This window comes from Electrona antarctica (assembly GCF_951216825.1).
Source record: "Electrona antarctica genome assembly, chromosome: 18".
NCBI lineage: Eukaryota > Metazoa > Chordata > Actinopteri > Myctophiformes > Myctophidae > Electrona > Electrona antarctica.
In genome coordinates this window covers 39,912,739-39,931,786 of record NC_136799.1, presented here as the reverse complement: position 1 = coordinate 39,931,786, position 19,048 = coordinate 39,912,739, and the positions used below count along the sequence as shown (strand labels likewise).

Genomic DNA, 19,048 nt, shown 5'->3' with positions numbered 1-19,048 from the left:
GCTTAATTGTTTCCATTGTAGGGTGACCAGATGTCCCTCTTTGTGTGAGACAGTCCCTCATTTCCAAGACTAAAAGTTAGTCCCCTAATTGTTGGCCTTCTATTGTAAAGCTCTCTCATTGTCTCTTCCTGCAAGATGTGTTTTTAAGCCTGTTAAAATAGCATAAAAATAAAGCATGATTTTAAAACAAAATGTGAGACACCAGAGGAGTTTATAAATTATTAGACGAGTGCATATATGAAAAAAAGGCACCTTACCCTAAAGGCAACAGAAGGTTTCTCAACTGTTTTTTGTAGTAGTAGGTGTCCTTAATAACATACTAAAAGTTTACCAAAGTTTGACCATGCAAAAGGTGTTATTTTCAAGGTGGCGTCCAAGATGGCATCCGGAATCATTAAAATAGCCTAACTCCTTCCTTATTCACCCTAGACAAGTATTTTTTGTGTCTAACCCTATGTTTTTGGGGTCTAGGAATCCATTGAACTTGTCCAAATTGCAGAGATACATTTAGATAATTAGTGTTCTGTACTGTACTATACCGTACTGTACTGTATTGTTCCATACTGTACTGTACTGTATTGTTCCATACAGTACTGTATTGTTCCATACTGTACTGTACTGTATTGTTCCATACTGTACTGTACTGTATTGTTCCATATTGTACTGTACTGTTGCAGACTGTACTGTTGCAGACTGTACTGTACTGTACTGTACTGTACTGTACTGTACTGTACTGTACTGTACTGTACTGTACTGTACTGTACTGTACTGTACTGTAATGTCCTGTCGCAGTTTTTTTGTCGCAGTGTTTTGTCTTCTCCCAAACTTCTGCCGCAACAAAAGCTCCTTTTAACAATACAATATCGAAATCATTTCATAATCATCTAATGGCTTGAGTGGTTAAAATGGTCCTACAGTATGTTTTCACACAAGCTCTGACGCATCTTATAATGGAGGCAAAAGCACACATCCTGCTGGGAGCCTGTGGTGGTGCAAACGTGGTCAAACAGCTTTCCATTTACCATCACGCTTAAGCTGACTTGTTGAAATGAGGTTGAGTTGCGTAAAAGCAGAGGACAAATCAATGTAAAAGTGTAGCATGAGCCCCATTTCCTTCCAAGTGTTTTGAAAAGTAAGTTAGTGAGTGACAAGGTGGTGGAAACTATAACTGATCACGGAGCTACAGGATGTGGTCGATCCGTTTCATGTATATGTCTTTGAACCTTGTCACTGTCATGCCAATACAGTTTTTTTATGTGAACTGAAGGATTGCAAAGTATTAAATCCGTATAGGCATGATTTCATTTGACTGAAGGTAGCATAACAGCACTCTGGGCTTGAAATATATTGTGTGGGTGAATTGAAATATTAAATATCTTGGACATACTGACATCCAACAACAGTGTTGCAAAATACATGATCTGCTTTTAAGTACACTTGTTCTGTGAAATGTACACTGTTCAGAGCATGTGTCTCTCCCCCCCCCCCCCCCCCCCCCCTTACAGCGTAAAAGTAGGCTGCTGATTCGGTAGGATTGCACTAGTACCCTTTTATTGTACAGTAGTATGTTTTATCTCATTTGCATTTCATTTATCTTATGGTACCGTAAAAAGAAAACATACAAATAAGAGATTACAATTACAGTAGGCCTACTGAAGAAATTATATATATATATATATATGTATATGAGGCAGCAGCAAACAGAAAGGACTTTAGCTTTGATTTAAAAGAACTGAGAGTTTTCTGGGAGTTTGTTCCACATACTGTATGTGGTGCAGAATACTGCTTCTCAACATCAACACTGATTCATTCAGTGTTTTTTGTTGTATGCTCGTATCTGTTAAACTGGTATCGAGGATTCTGGATTTTTAAACTGGTATCGAGGATTCTGGATTTTTAAACTGGTATCGAGGATTCTGGATTTTTTTTCTTTTAATCTTTCTGTGCATTTAATGCAGTCTTTACATGTTTTCAGCAAACACCTGTTGATTTGACACATATTACTGTTCAAAATCTACTATTTTGCACGCATGCACGCATGCATCATTATACTCTGATGTATTGTAATACCCACACAGATGAGAGTCTTCTGCCTCTGTCACCTCAAATCATTTCCTGAAAGTAAACAACAAATTATGTAAAACTCTTTTGGGGTATTTTGAATTGCTATGCTTATATGCTATCTTTTTTGTTGTTTGTTAAATTTGTCCTGAATTCGTGTTTTTCTATGTCAAACTTATTTTTCTTAAAGTTGTTTAATAACAGTATATTATACCTGTTTTATAAATACAAATATTTCTATTTGTTCTAATAGTCCTAGAGAAATCTAAAATGTTTCTCACTGTGGTGGTGTATATCCGCATGCAAAAATAAATTTTGGGCTGACTGACATTCAGACAGGAAACCAGCAAAACTGTGAGCAAGTGTCTGCTGGTTTCCTGTCCCTTAAGAGTTTCTAGTCATACACAGTTAGGGATCATACTTGGATATCCTGTGTAATAAGTAGTGGTACCGAACAGCTCACTGCTCCTAGTAGTTATACCGGTATATATGCAGAGGACAAATTTCACGTATGTGCAAATATACTGTGGAGAGGGGGGGGAAAGAGTGGGGACTAACTGTACTGTACTGTACTGCAACACACTGTATTGGACCATACGGTACTGTACTGTGCAATACTGTACCATACTTTTCCGTACTGTACCATACTTTTCGGTACTGTATCATACTGTGCTGTACTGTAGCAGACTGTACTGTACTGTACTGTACCATACTATACCGTTCTGGACTGTACCGTACAATACTATACCATACTGTACTGTGCAATACTATACTGCTGCGGTGTGTGTGTGTGTGTGTGTGTGTGTGTGTGTGTGCGCGCACAGTGGAATGGGGTGTGGCCTAAAATGTGATGTGATTTGCATCACTGTGAAATGTTGCGCAATAACATGGTTTTTCATGCAAATGCAAACTGTACAGTAATTATGACAGTTGCATGGATGCAAAGTAGTGCGTTATGTCTGGACACGCATGCCGGTGGTGTTATGCATGGTGAGATGTGGGCAAACGGTGTGGTTTGGTAGGAGAAGGCGGGCAAAGGCAGCCGGATAAACGGGGTGCGTGTGTTTTAATTAGGGTGGCAGGATTTTTTGGACAACTTTTTAATACATTAGGAAGGCAATCAGTAGGAGTGTGCAAAGAGGGTGATTATGGAGGTTGGTGCAGAGCTGTCAGAACCTAAGTCTCTCAATAACCACATTATCAAAACACTCCTTTGAAACAGGTTGATGACTATTATTTGGGTTCATATCTTCTTCCCAAAAGGACTTTCAAACTAAAATGGTAAATGGTGCATTTATATAGCGCCTTTATCCAAGGCGCTTTACATAGATTGTGCATTACATTCACCCATTCACATGTACATTCATACACCGATGGCGGCGGAAACCATGCAAGGCACCAACCAGCACATCAGGAGCAATTAGGGGTTCAGAGTCTTACTCAAGGACACTTCGACAGAAACTCTGGGGGAGCCCGGGTTCGAGCTGGTAACCTTGTGGTTACCAGTGAAATACATTTTGCACTTAAACCCCAAACTAGTACAGTTTCGGGAATAAGAAGATGCCTGTGACAAGTACATCTGAACCCTATCCGTGCCACACTCCACCACCATCCCTGCGCCTATACACCAACTACATACATTATGATAGCTCTGTACTGACTTGAACACCCTCTCTGGGCCCATAAGGGGGCTTTTCTCTCCACTGTATCCCCACTAAGGAGTCCCATCTTCCCCATAGACCAGACAAGTGGCCATTTGTTCCTACTAAGTGTGTTTGCTGCAAAGACTGAGCTTGTAGATCGCCTATTTTCACAATGTTTGTCCCGACCCCCAGTTTGGGAACAACTGCCCTAGGGGACTTGGATTATTATTATTTTGCCAGACACCTTTACAAACAATAGTGAAGACATTTCTTGTTAAGAAATTTCTTCCAAGATGTGTGTAATATTCCCAGTCTATCACTTGGCAGCCATGCTTTTACAAATGTCACAGTACCAACCATTAATAATGAATGCACTCCTTATTGGTATGGAATCAAATCAAAATAAATCTCCTGAAAGCTTCAACAGAATGTGAATTATGTGTATAGGTGATGAATTCACCAATCCTGGGCATTACGGCATATAGAAAAGGGAGAAATGTCCTATTACACTGTTATAACCTTATAACCAATTGCTTTATTATATAATTGTACTTGCTTGACTATAATTTAAATATGCTAATTGGATTCCTAGATCACCAAAACATGGGGTTAGGCACCAAAATGACTTGTCTACCGTGAATAATGAAGGAGTAATGGCCTTTTATGGAACTAGGGGCGGCCATCTTGAAAATCTGACCTTTCGCATGGTCAAACTTTGGTAAACTTTTAGTATGTTATTAAGGACACCTAATACTACAAAAAACAGTTGAGAAACCTTCTGTTGCAATTTTTTTAGGGTCAAACCATAATTGCACCCGACTATATAGCCAATAGGCCTATATGGTCGAATATGACATCAAGGCATTTAATTAGCAACTCAAGTAGTAAGTTGCTAACCCCTTGTGTGGGACAAGTGGGATGGGGGGACGGGGTCTCCCCCGTCCCACTTGTCCCACACAAGCGATACTTCTGTCCCTCAAATGAACAGTTTGGATCTGGTCACCCTATTACATTGTGGTCCTCTTCAATTAGGCTATTTGAGTAATGCAACCTCAAAAAGCGGGTCTTTAAATTTGTTTAAAAATAGTCCGTGGTTGGACATGACAAATTTGACAATGTTGATCAAAGTGGTCAAGTGTTGGTCACAGCAGTCAGCAGGTATCCAATTAACCTATATTATGTCATTCCCCTTAAATAGGCTAGATTAAAGACAGCTTTAGCCAGTGTCCGCAGATGCATATCTGCATCATGAGTCATGTCATGACATGTCTATCGATTGCGTGGATTCGATGAGTCTTCATGCCACCTTTGTCCGTTAGGGTCCATTTGTATGCACCCACCCAGAGAGTTAAATTAACATTGTCTCCTACCACACACAGCCTACCACACAGTATACACCTCTCTCTGACGTAGCCCTACACTACAGACACATACAGAATAAATATTGAGAGCAGTGGCTGTGGCAGCCTGAACTCCTGTACGCTCATGTGTTCATTCACATGATCAGTTGACTGAGAGCCTCCGGAATGCTGAGGAGAGAGACCGTTAACAAGCCGACGACAGCAGCGAGCCGACCACACATGAAGCCGTCGGAAGCAGCACCGTTCATAATGCATTTGTTTTATATCTTCATCTTCTTCTGTGCGACTTCCTTCGATTCTATCAATGGAATTCCATGGACGTCAGAGAAGGTAGGGTATTTAATTCAACTGTGTGGATTGTTGTTGTTGTTGTTATTATTATAGGCTACCACAAAATTTCATATTTCAAGACAAATTACCATTATTTTGTATTATATTCATAGACCTATTTAGGTAGGCCTATAGCCTATAAAGCTGGTCCCACAAATTAAATATATAAACAGCTTTTTTTATTATCATTCTCATTGCATAATATTGAAGGCAACTTTTTCAAATAAGATTTTATAGGCCTAATGTGTGTCAGAAATTGTGATTCAGAAATTCATTGCATTAGAATAGAATTCATGGTTCATTATTCCTTTAATATGTGACAGAAATCACACCGTTATTGAGATGACATTAATAAAGCAGAGTGATTGTTTCTGTATAGGGAATAAAGTAAAGTCTATACAATTTACAATTACAATAGGCACTTTACAGTAAGCATGCAAGGTAAACACAATGTAATCAAATGCATTGAAACAGTTTAGTACCTCACTAATCTATAAGTAAACCAAGAAGATATCACTGTCAGTCTAACTCTAAAGTAAAAATTAAAATGTAAAAAAATAAATGACCCATGTATTCTGGCATCGTTTAGAAACTATAGAATGCCAGGTCAACAAATGAACATGGCATCTATCTAAATAACATGCTATCTACATTATAATACATTACAACCTTTACATAAGACTGCATGGTCTACCAGCCCATAGCCTACTTAACTGTGCTGCCTTACTTACATGATAGAGAAATGCCATTAATCACACATCTCAAGTAGGTGCACCACCTGCACTATTGTATAATTCTTGTTTAAATGTAACCTTGTTTAAATGCAGCGTGACTGCTTGATGGTGCATATGTGTCTTATTATTATCCATGCATTTCATCCCCTCTCCTCTCTGTCTGGTTGCTATGGCAGCGCGGTCGTTACAGTGAAGACCCCGGCCATGCATGTCTTTCTTTAATCACTGAGCCCCCTCATCTCCTGGGACTGATGCACCCCTGGAGCCAGTCTCACCGCATACATAAACCCATAATTGCATACCTATTGCAACTCTGTATAATTGCAGGGTTGACTGTCCATGGCGTAACAGATAACAAGAGGTTGTTTTAGGTGTACCAGAGAGCGCGTCCGTGACTCAGGGATATTGAACAGAGCATAGATATTTGTCATCGTTTACTGGTAGTAATGAAGCAGCTCTGTGACCTGTCAGCCTTGAATATCGTCGCCACTATCGAGCAGAAACCTCCTATCTCCATATTTTAAATGTTTGTGTTTTTTTCATACATTTACGCCTTGCTTGATCATACTGTACTACAGCGTCACACACAAGTATTCAAAAAAATGGCAGATTTACCACTTCGAACGCGGTTTTGAGCTTGTCCATCTGCTATTTTTGCTATGTTTGAATTTGAATCCTGGAAAGTAACAGTTTTGGACATATGAGGTTTACTTTCCACCCAACAGAGACGATACATAGCCTGTGGACACACATTTCATAACCCAGATGCACTGTCCATTTATACCACATGGCCCAGGGAAGAATTGTACAATGAAATCCACTGTTATTTTATACCCTGAGAATGTAAACTTGTCAATTCTTTTAAATATTCTCATGGTAATTGAAAGGACCTCTGTAGAGAGATATAGGGCAATACTGTACATACCAATACTTTGATGACTATATTCTCATAGTAGTCGTCTGTTCTCTCTCTCTCTCTCTCTCTCTCTCTCTCTCTCTCCCCCACTTGATTCTATGATCAGTCTGTTACCACGACAACCAGCTGGGCTCTCTGCATGTTATAGGGGCTTCTCTAGCACAGGTGAACTTTGAGACCAAACGAAAACGATCTGTGGAAAAGTGATCAATGTGTTTGCCTCCGTGGCCAGTCTGTCTGTGTTGTTTAGTACACCAGGTTGTGTATTTTATTTTATCCTTCATCAAACTGATATAGTATACAGGCGGCTGAGGAGAATGCCATGGGACAAAGCAGTTCAATCAATAGCTTCATCTTGGTGTCACAGACACAATGGCCACAACATTTACATGAGGTCTTTCAACCCCTCTTAATTCCGAATAGAAGTTAAATCCTATTAAACGTTGTCATGTAAATACCATGTAAACACAGCGTCTGCTAAATGCCTAAATTGTAAATTGTACAAAAACTTAAATCCGAATTAAAATTATATACATGTGCGATAATATAACAACACCTGTCCTCATCAACTATAATATGCACTTTACACATTTTACACAATCCATTTGCGCAATTTCTACTATGCATAATGAATGCCTTATACTGTGGAAGAACAGAGTATGTATTATCCTAATACATACCAGTAGTTACTCTCTCGCTCCCAGCAGTTCTTGTATTTTTGTATTTGTTTTACTGAGGTTATGGTTAGGAATGAGTTTACGGTTAGGCAAAGTATTACTGAAGTTACATTTAGGAATAAGGTTAGGGTTAGGCATAGTTTTACTGAGGCATAGGAATACCTATCTTGGCGACCGTTCTGAGGTCGCCGGATTTGGCCCGGGGAGAGCGTTCTTATACCAAAATGTTTGTAAAGGTTGAACTGTATGGGCCTACTTGTTGTTTATCACAACTGCGTGCATTTTGATGTGACATGAATACTAGTTCTGTTTTTATCTATTTTTATTTTACTGTTATGTCACGTCTTGTCTTTGTTGGCAGAACCAGCACAACGCTATCACCCTGACATCAGGGGAGATCCGCACCACGCTGTCACACACAGACACAGACCTGATGTGGGAGAGGGACCTGAAGCCACTGCTGGTGACCCGTATCCCTGGTACCGCCGGCAGCATCGCTGTACAGCAGGTTAGTAGACGGCTGCAGGAACAAGGTTATTATAGTCAACGACAACTTAGTTTAAAGCTGCACTATTGTAACTTTGCTCTTCTACCCCTGGATTTGAACCTGGTTTCCTCCGCAAGTGGTGACATTTTTACCATTGAACCAATAATAGAGCATGTCTGCTTGTTCAGGGGATAAATTGAATCTTGACCATCAGGTCGAAATTTGTGTTAGATCCTGTGTCTACGTGAGACAATGAGACATTTGGCACGATCTAAATATCTCAATAGCAGGGGGACCAAATACAACCACAACAAGTTAAATTGTATCAAAATACTCTACCATACACATTGGATAAAATTACATTTTATTCATGAAAATAGTTAAATATTGCCGCTTTAAACAATAGAGTCCAGAGAAGTGCTTACGCACACCAAAACCTTTTTGAGGTGGCGGCAGCGGATGTAAAACTGAGAGAAGATCAAAGTTGTCGCACACTGATTATTTTGCTGCGAGAGAGATTAAAAACACAGAGCCAACGTTTGGTCAGGCATGCTGCCTTCCTCAGGGTCACCCCGAGGAAGGCAGCATGCCTGCCGAAGTTGAAGATGTGAATGTTGTGGCTTCTTTGATCTTCTCTCAAACAAAAAATGAAAATGTGAAAATATTTAAAAAAAACTATGAAATGGAAAAATACATGGTAAATAACTCTGGGAAAAGTGTATATAACACATAAATGCATGTACACATAAATCAAAGTATTGGTATTGGTGTAAAAAAATTACTAGTTAAATGAATGTGTGAGTTATAGTAGCAGTGTTGTTTCATCTACTTGAAATAAATAAATCACACCTGTGTGAACTGAGTGGTGCAAATCCCCCCCACCCCCCCCCCCCCCCCCCCTCTCTCTCTCTCATTAGCAGGCAACAGTGCATCTCTCTGTCTCTGTTTATGGCACAACAGCGCCCCTACCTGGTACTCATGAGTCACACATGAGTCACACACAAAGTCACAGGTCACAGACATTGCTGTTCCTTGGAGTGGTTGCACCACTCAAAAAGTAGGGCTCATGGTCATCCATGAATGATTCACTGCCCCCTGTGGGTTAATATGCATAATTATATGGGCATCATTTCTATATAGACGATTTTGTTGGCATTAGATGTAATTCTCAAATGACTGCTATATGCTCTGTGTAATTGCAAATCACACACAGTTACACTTTATTATGCTCAATCGTTCAACACACTTGCATTACTGCTGTCAAAATAAGTCCAGTAGTTTCTGAAACCTGTCTGTTAATGACAGAATCAATGTCCAAATGCATGGGAAAATAACCAATAGTTTGGAACAAGTCTCAGGATCAAACGGTCTATTAACAGTCTGTTTACACGGAATATAAATTAAAATTAGTGATGAGCCCTGGGGCTCCTCCGCTGGGGCTCCTCCGCTGGGTGCTGGTTTATCCTGAAATATCTCATGTAACAAATGTCTCTTAGTCTTAAGTATTCAAAGTCAGAGCATTCTTCTGGTAGTCTCATGTCATTGGTTAGTTGCAACTTGCAACCAACACACTAGGTCCAGATGTTGACAGCCCCTAATTTGTACATAGTTTTTTAGATAATACAGTTGAGGTTTTATGTTATAGGTGTTGGTACAGTCAGCCTGGCTATCAATACCACAATCAAAACCTCTGATATTACAATTTTAAAGGGCATCATCACTGCATGTCAGGCAGTCAGAAACTATTCCTAAAAAAAAAAAAAAAATGTTTTCAGTAGTGTGTTGGCACCATCTACTGGCTGAGAGCAGATAAGGATTTGCCTAAATGTACATTTGGCATTTTCCAGGATTCTCAAATTTATTACTTGGTTCCATTTGCACACTCAGAGTTACATCCTCAGGAACCCGGATTCCACTTTGAGAACCAAACAGCATCTAAATATGGAATCATGCCATCTTTTGTCCTGTAAAATAGTTCTCTGCTGATTGGATAAACTTGGTATCACAGCCTGAAAATGCCCTTTCCTTTTACTAAAGAGCTGGAGAGGTCTACATGCTCTGACTGATAAGTTAGTTTACAAACACCTGCCAGAGATGACAGATGACTGGATTAATGTATATTCCTGCTCCACTACACCTCAGAGGAAAATATTGTACTACAATTGACAGGTTACTCATCATTAAGATTAATATCACAGGCTCACAATGTGTCGCTTACCTTATTTATGTCACTCAGGAAAATCATATTTCCGTAATGAGACCTTTGCTCGTTTGCTGCTAACATTGTCTGAGCACCTGGCAATCAACCCCAATTCAAAAACTTTAACTTTGACCCCTGAGCAAAATGCCTTTAAATATTTGTATTATTTGCTCTTTAATCTCAGACATACACAAGTCTAAGGTTTAGATTACTTATACTTCAGACACTAAGCCATATTTAGAGAGAAGTGCAAGAACTGCTGAAACGCCTGGTCAAACATTAAAAGGCTGCACATACAATAACACACACCATTTTAATGGGAATATAAAACAATGATTATTTACATATTTACACAGGAATTTATAACAAACACACAACATTGTAATGGGAATATAAAACAATGATTATTTACATATTTACACAGGAATTTACAAAATCTAAATTTACAAAATTGAAATAAAACATTTAAATGGATTTAAAAAATGTTATATAATGGCACAAATCTTTGAATATATATTCTTTCACAGCAAATGTTTTTAACTCATCTTTGCTTCTGGGGGTCCTGGAACAACATATGTTCAGATGGGGGTCCACGGCCAAATACAGATAATTCCAGCGGGGTCCTTGACATGGAAAAGGTTGAGAACCATAGACATAGGTTTGACATAGGTTTTTCAGAAAACTGTTCGGCCTAAATGCAGGCGAGACTCGCTGTAAGCACTGGACCAGGGCTACGGTGATCTGAGTAGCCGAACTAGAGTCAACACCAAAGCATGCTTTAACAGGTGGTGGTTCAATTGTGTCAAGAGAGCTGATGGAAAATCAACAAACGGCAAGCTTGGATTGAGTTTTATTGCCCTCCGGGTGTTTGAATAAAATATCAAGCGAGGTGGCAGTAGAGACCTGTACACCCCGCCCGCCCCCACAGATATGCAAACTGTAAGGGATCAATAAGGTGTCGCAGGTTTTATCCAGAAGTTCCTGTTTGTCAGAGGAATTTCTCATCAGGGAGGTCAGGGCAGTTGGCCTGCAGTCATTCAGAGTGGTTCTGGTGGTTGTAGTGTGTGCGTGCCGTGCATGCATGCTTGTGATAGAATACAGTGCCATTTCCTGAGATGCTCAAAAACATGTTACTAAAATCAGTAGTTCAGTAGTTGTACCAATACCAGTACATGTAATTTTGTTTTTGTGTACTTCTAAAGTCAGTAGTAGTAGTCATGTGCCCTGACCAATGATGTTGTCACATTGTTTGTCTAGTAAAATCCTTAAATGATCCTTAAATCTTTAGTTGATCCTTAAATCCTTAAATGAAAACTAGAGTTACTTATAATAACACTTTTACACTGGATTTGTCCTTTTAATTCCAACATGTTTAATTCCAACGTGGTGTGTGTGTGTGTGTGTGTGTGTGTGTGTGTGTGTGTGTGTGTGTGTGTGTGTGTGTGTGTGTGTGTGTGTGTGTGTGCGCGCGCGCGCCTCCTATAGCACATCAATCGGACCCTTAGCTCTCTCGATGCGGGCTGGGAAGTTTCACGGGACAGGTTCGAAGCAGAGACCCCCTATGGTCCCAAGACCTTCACCAACCTCATCGCCACCCTGGACCCCACGGCCAGGCGGCGCCTGGTTCTGGCCTGTCACTTCGACTCCAAGTACTACCCGCCACAGTGGCACGGCAGAGACTTCCAAGGTGCCACGGACTCGTCTGTACCCTGTGCCATGATGCTGGAGCTGGCACGAGCCCTGGACAAGCAGCTGAAAACTATGAAGGTATACAAATCTTTAGTGGTACATTACTGTGGAACCAAATGGAACCTGGTCCATTTGGCTCCATTTTACACTCTCTGATTTAAGTCACTCACTGAGAATTACACTGTGTGTATCGTTTAAGTCTATATATATATACTGTCAAACTCTTGTGTCAAATTTAGGCAGATTATTTTAGATTAGCTTTTCATTATATAGTAATGACCACTAGGGGGCAGCAAAGGTCCTCGAATAAAATGTAATTGATCCCATGGGTGAAATGTCATAGTAGCAGTAGCTATACTGGCAAGATATGTACAGTAGAAAGATACAGCTAAGATTCATGAATACAAATAGAAAAAAGGGAATAACAAAGTTGTAAATCAGATAAAAATACAAAATAGAATATTAAATCTGGCTTGGCCATCTACACTTGGACTGATTGAATATAACTGATATGAACTATAATGAAAATATATACAGTATGTAACACTAATAATAATTTATTGTATTTGTGTGTGTGTGTGTGTGTGTGTGTGTGTGTGTGTGTGTATATATGCAGCATCTTTTATTTTATAGTGTTTTAGAGTGTAGAGAGACATGCAGAGAGAGGTCAGAGAGAGGGAAAGACATAGACAGAATAGAACCAGGGACGCAATTATGTGGTCTTCCAGTCCGGTCAGCATGTTTTTAACCCATTTATACCCGGGGCCTAATGTACGTTGTTGTTGCTGTAGCTGTATATTGTCTCTGTCGGGGTGGAAACCTTATATGCTCAAACCGTGTTGCAGTTTCGAACTTACAGATCTGCTACTTTAGATGCTTTTGTGTGACGCATGTACCATGTAGTATGAGCAAGCAGTGGGACATTCATTTACCAAAAGTAATTAATACAAATTGGAAGTTTTGGAAGCCAAACAGCAACGACAATTTAGTAACAACTAAATGGTGTGTGTGTGTGTGTGTGTGTGTGTGTGTGTGTGTGTGTGTGTGTGTGTGTGTGTGTGTGTGTGTGTGTGTGTGTGTGTGTGTGTGTGTGTGTGTGTGTGTGTGTCTGTGTCTGTGTGTGTGTGTGTGTGTGTGTCTGCCATCAGAGCTCCAGTCCGTCTCCAGACCTGACCCTGCAGCTGCTGTTCTTTGACGGCGAGGAGGCCTTCTTCCAGTGGACCGACACGGACTCCCTGTACGGCTCGCGCCACCTGGCCGCCAAGATGCAGCTCACCCCGCATCCCTCCGGAGCCGCCGCCACCAACCAGCTAGACGCCATTGTACGTTCCCACTCTCCTCCTCCTCCTCCTCCTCCTCCTCACTCAGTCCACTCCGTCCCAGAAGTTTCACAACAGATAATCCAATATAATCCCTTTTGTTGAGTCTCATACGTTCAGTCCCTTTGTTATGTGTGTTGGTTGCACTCAAGCCACAGAGTGGTTGGTTGTTGAGCAGTTTAAGTTATTAAGCACTTAAACCCAGGGGTGTGTAGTGCTCGCTTCACGCGCCACCACCACAGGGTTCCACCAGTCTTTTTGAGCAGGAGCACACACACACACACGTGCGTGTGCCGGCCTGACCGGCGTCGTGCACGTGTGTGCCTGCGAGACTGCGTTCCCATACTAGCTGCCAAACGCTGTTACATGTATAGCGCTGTAGCAGCCTAGCATGCAGATTCGTTGTTGTTGGTTGTATGAGGAAAACGAATAGTCAGCAGTTACTGTAAAGGCACTTCACACCCCATCAGATGCGCAACCCAATCCCCATCTGGTCTCCCCTTTCAGTAGAATGCGTTGGTCTAGCCAGGGCAATGGCCTATGACTGCATTCTATTATCCTATCTTTGTTTAATATCTAAAATAGTGGGGCATTCCTTGAAAAAGACAAGCTGAATAAAAACTAAATTGAAACAAAAAATACTTTATGCACACATAACCCTGATTAAAATGTATCAAACATCAAACTATACATACATATAGAGAGTAGCGCCCAGGATTACAGTTTAGGCAATGAATGCATGGCACCGGGTTACAAAATCATAGGATAAAAGATGTAGTAAAAAATGAAATACTGGTCGGAGGAGCGTGCATGTGCACTACTTGTTGACTGGAGTCCCTCAGGGCTCTAGTCTATACTAGGCCCCCTCCTTTGTTCCCTCTCTAGTCTACACTAAAAGTCTTCACAGAAAATAGCTAATCTACAAACAAGCTATGTTCACCCCAGGATAGGAACGCTAGGGTTCATGTTAGGTTATTATTGTATTGCCATAGCATTTCTGCTCAACTCAAAGCATAAATAAGCCCACCCTTTCCATCATGTGGGAGACTTTTATTAGCTATATAATTTCAGAAGTCATACATCCTAGCTATGGAGAGAGATAGCAACCGAGTGTTTTGTCAATGTATGGAGACATCCCTGTCAGGATGGAGATAAAGCAGAGACATGTGTGCGTGCGTGCGTGCGTGCGTGTGTGTGTGTGTGTGTGTGTGTGTGTGTGTGTGTGTGTGTGTGTGTGTGTGTGTGTGTGTGTGTGTGTGTGTGTGTGTGTGTGTGTGTGTGTGTGTGTGTGTGTGTGTGTGTGGTGGGACTCTGTTATCAGGGAAGACAGACATGTTTTGTGTTGCACTGAGCAGCAGTGCTGTCACTGTCAGTGTGTTACACCATGGAACACGATGATGATGTCATTAGCATGATGTCATCATCACGCCTCATAGCTATACAGTGCATGGTAGTGATGCTCTCCAGGCTGTAGAAAGACATTTTCTCATGAGATCTATTTGCTTGTCTCTGTCTGTCCTTGTGTCTGTGTGTCTCTGTCTCTCTCTCTCTGTCTGTCTGTCTGTCTGTCTGTCTGTCTGTCTGTCTGTCTGTCTGTCTGTCTGTCTGTCTGTCTGTCTGTCTGTCTGTCTGTCTGTCTCTGTCTCTCTTTCTCTTTCTCTCTCTGATGTGGTGGCTGGTGGGGTGGGTGGGAGAGGGTGAGCAAGCTGTCTGTGTATATTTGTATCTGTACTGTATATTACCTGTATCTGTGTACCGTGTGTTTTATGTATCTTGTTCATGTTTTACGTGTCCCCCTTGAAAATGAGATGCTGCATCTCAAGGGTCTATATATCCCTAATGAAATCTCTCTCTCTCTTTCTCTCCCCTGTCTCTCTCTCTTCCAGGATCTGTTTGTGTTATTGGACCTCATCGGGGCTCCGGGGCCTCAGTTTGGCAGTCAGTTCCCCAGCACTGTGCGTTGGCTCACCAGAATGCAGAACATTGGTGAATGATTTCTCTGTCTGTGTATCAAATGTCTTGTAATGTAAACTGCATACGTATGTTACACTTATTGATTAAACCTCGACCGCTAGGATTCTATCCACTTGAACCCTATTAGCTACTAGACTGGAATCATACAGTAGTCACTAATAATAATAATAATAATAATAATAATAATAGTAGTAATAATAAAACTTTATTTGTATAGCACCTTTCATGACATTAAATGCAGCTCAAAGTGCTTTATGGAGAGAAAAATCACACCCGTGTGAACTGAGTGGTGTAAGGTATTATATAGCCTGATCAGCTGTGTTCTGATGTAATGTCTGACGTAATGAAATCAGCATCAACCAATCAGCATCAACCATGCTCATTTTTTGCTCAGACAGACAGACAGACAGACAGACTAACAAAGCCAGTTGTAGGAGTGGTTTACACCACTCAAAAAAGAAAAGAAAAGCAAGGCATAAAACATTTAAATAATAGCAGGCCTAATGCAGTGAAGTCAATTTGTTATAGCCACCTTTTTGTAGACTAGAGGAATCTAGTCTACACCGAATCTCTATGTTGAAAACAGACCATCTGTCTATCTTTTGCTGAATGTTTAGCCCAGAATAGGACTGGGCTTTAATTTCGCCAAATCACAAGTCATGTGGAATTTTTGTTGATTTATTTTATAAGACAGGCGTAAACGTTAACAAGGGTAGAACATTTATTTTAAAAAAAACCCTACGATGACAATTTCACGGCACAGAGACATTTTTGCTGCTGTGTTGGAACTGGAGTTACAAATAGAGTGCTGTGATTGTGAATTCAAGCTAAAGCAACACGCACGCAGTCGCACACACTCACACTTATATATGTCTGCTTGTCTTGTATGTTCTCAGAGCGCCGTCTTCACAACATGGGTCAGCTGGTAGATCATCCTAATGAGATACAGTACTTCTGGCCCAACCTACCTGTTGGCTACGTGCAGGATGACCATGTGCCCTTCCTCTCCAGAGGTACACACACACACATACACACACACACACACACACACGCACACGCACACGCGCACACACTCACACACACATACTGTATACATACAGGTGTACACACTACACCAGTGGTCTTCAACAGGGCGCCCGAGACCCCTAGAGTACGGGGGGCTGCCAAATCTTTATGTGATAAGAACAAAAAATGATATTAATTAGCCACTTGATCATACCCTATTCTGGCGGTACCATTGGCCGAAAACAGCAGGTCTACAAGCTCACCATGCATTCGTAGATCTGCTATTTTCGGTGGAGAGCTTTGGTGGGTTAGGGTTAGGGAAAAAGAGCTGACCAGGTACAGAGCAAAAGGTCCAGTTACGTCTGGAAATACACATTGACGTGGATCCACGACACTGATGGATAAAGCTAGTCTAGGAAGCAATCTATCACATCTATCAAAAGGTTGTGTTGCAGTAATCTGCAATACAATCTAGTGGGGGGGGTCCCTGCTTCATCTCTCTCCCAGCCAAGTCCTTGGCCTAAAAAACGTTGAAGACTCCTGCACTATACACAGGAATCACCCTCCACGCACGCACACACACACACACACACACACACACACACACACACACACACACACACACACACACACACACACACACACACACACACACACACACACACACACGAGCATCAGTTGTCCAAACATGCTGCTTTTTCTTTTTTCTTTTTTTCCTAAGCCTCTGCACTGTCTCTCCGTAATTGTGTTTGTGTGTGTTGTGATCCTGTCAGGTGTGCGTGTCCTCCACCTCATCCCCACCCCCTTCCCGTCCGTGTGGCACACGTTTGACGACAACGAGGAGAACCTGTGTCGCACCAGCATCGAGAACCTCAACAAGATCATGCAGGTGTTCGTCATGGAGTACCTCCATGCCAGACCAGCAGACCCCACCAACCCACAGAATGCCCCCTAGACACCCACCCCACCAACCCACAGAATGCCCCCTAGACACCCACCCCACCAACCCACAGAATGCCCCCTAGACACCCACCCCACCAACCCACAGAATACCCCCTAGACACCCACCCCACCAACCCACAGAATACCCCCTAGACACCCACCCCACCAACCCACAGAATGCCCCCTAGACACCCACCCCACCAACCCACAGCATGCCCCCTAGACACCCACTCGACCAACCCACAACATGCCCCCAACGAATACACAAACAGACCCTCCATAGCATTTGGTTCTCAAAGTGTGTTTGTGTGCGTGGGGGGGGGGGGTCACAAAATTAGGTAATGTAGCCACTTTATCCATTTATACGTTGGCTATTTACATAAATATTCCAAAACGTTTGAGAACCATTGCCCCATAGGGTTAGAGTTGACCCTCCATAGACACTGAGAAGAACCCCACATAATGCCTCATAGACGCCCGCCATGTCGCCTTTAATTACTTCAACATCTCACTGTAGTTCATCTGCTGATATTCTATACGGTGTGACAACATCATTCATGCTGGACACACGGACACACACATGCTCGCTTCTCATTAAAAATGTATACACTTTGATTCGTTGATTTATTTTTGTATGATTTCAGCTTAAATGTCTTCTGACCGCTCTTCTTAATTTCACCCCCCAGAATCCACGTCAGTACACTGGATACTCTGTTAGTCTCCTGTCACAGTGGTCCCTTTATGTAACCCCCCCCCCCCCCCCTCTCCAACCCCCCTCCCCTCAATCACACACAGAGGACACGTCGTCGTACCAATGCTAATGATCCACACAGTCTCATCTGATTCATCGAAACGATATACCACGATTGACTCTAGTCCTATATTCGTCTTTTGTATGCGTTCGAATCTCTATTTCTCTCTCTCTCTCTGGTCGAGGATCATTGACATGCATCTCAAGTAGTATTTCCAGGCTGTAGATAGTGACCATTTCATTACCAATTGCTTTGGAAACTTACAGAATTCAGAACTTGAATAAAAACAGTGGCCCACACTCTTGCCTTAACGTCCAGAATCACATATCTCTCTTAAAATGTGGAATTCAATATAAAAGAAATATTTATATTTAAATATATAGAGTATTTGCTGTATGTGATGGTGTTTTACGATGTACTTCTGAATGTACAGCAAAGAGACATTTCCGTTTCTTACTGTACAGAAACCATCCATAATATTTGTAGAACAGATCTCTGTCCGGAGCAGGAAGTGGGCTTGTTTGTATTAGAACAACAATCTCTAATTCCTCATATCCTGTCAACATAGATGGCGGGCTGAATAGCGTCCCGCGTTGATGTTTTGTGTAGCGCGACCGGTGTTTGTTTATATGACATTATTATCCTCATCCTGATATAGCAGGTCATAGAATAATACACACTGCCAAAAAGAAACTGGCTTCCTTTATTTGGAGTCTGAAATAAACGTTGGTTTGAAAGGATCACACAGTTTCTTTTTTCGTTTTTGCTTATCTTGAAAAGGGCTTTGATGTTCTTTTGTTATCACGGGTGGTATTTCAGGGCCCTGGGATGAAGATAAAAGATTACTTTTATTAAATCTACAAGGGGGAAATTATTTTCTCACACTCTGTTTTACACACATACAGTTGGAGGCCATCGATATTGTCCTTTTCTTTTTGCTGAGGTTTGCGTGATCTGC

The 19,048-nt window shown here is 41.5% G+C and overlaps 1 protein-coding gene across 1 annotated transcript; it reads left to right on the top strand.

The window, feature by feature from the left end:
* Nucleotides 1-5,145: 5,145 nt before the first annotated feature.
* On the top strand, nt 5,146-18,830 carry qpct (glutaminyl-peptide cyclotransferase). The gene is made up of 7 exons (XM_079528003.1): nt 5,146-5,395; nt 8,084-8,230; nt 11,895-12,176; nt 13,247-13,420; nt 15,304-15,403; nt 16,288-16,404; nt 17,170-18,830. The coding sequence occupies exons 1-7, from the start codon at nt 5,231-5,233 to the stop codon at nt 17,349-17,351; spliced, it is 1,167 nt and encodes a 388-aa protein (XP_079384129.1). The 5' UTR covers nt 5,146-5,230; the 3' UTR covers nt 17,352-18,830.
* The last annotated feature ends 218 nt before the right edge of the window (nt 18,831-19,048 follow it).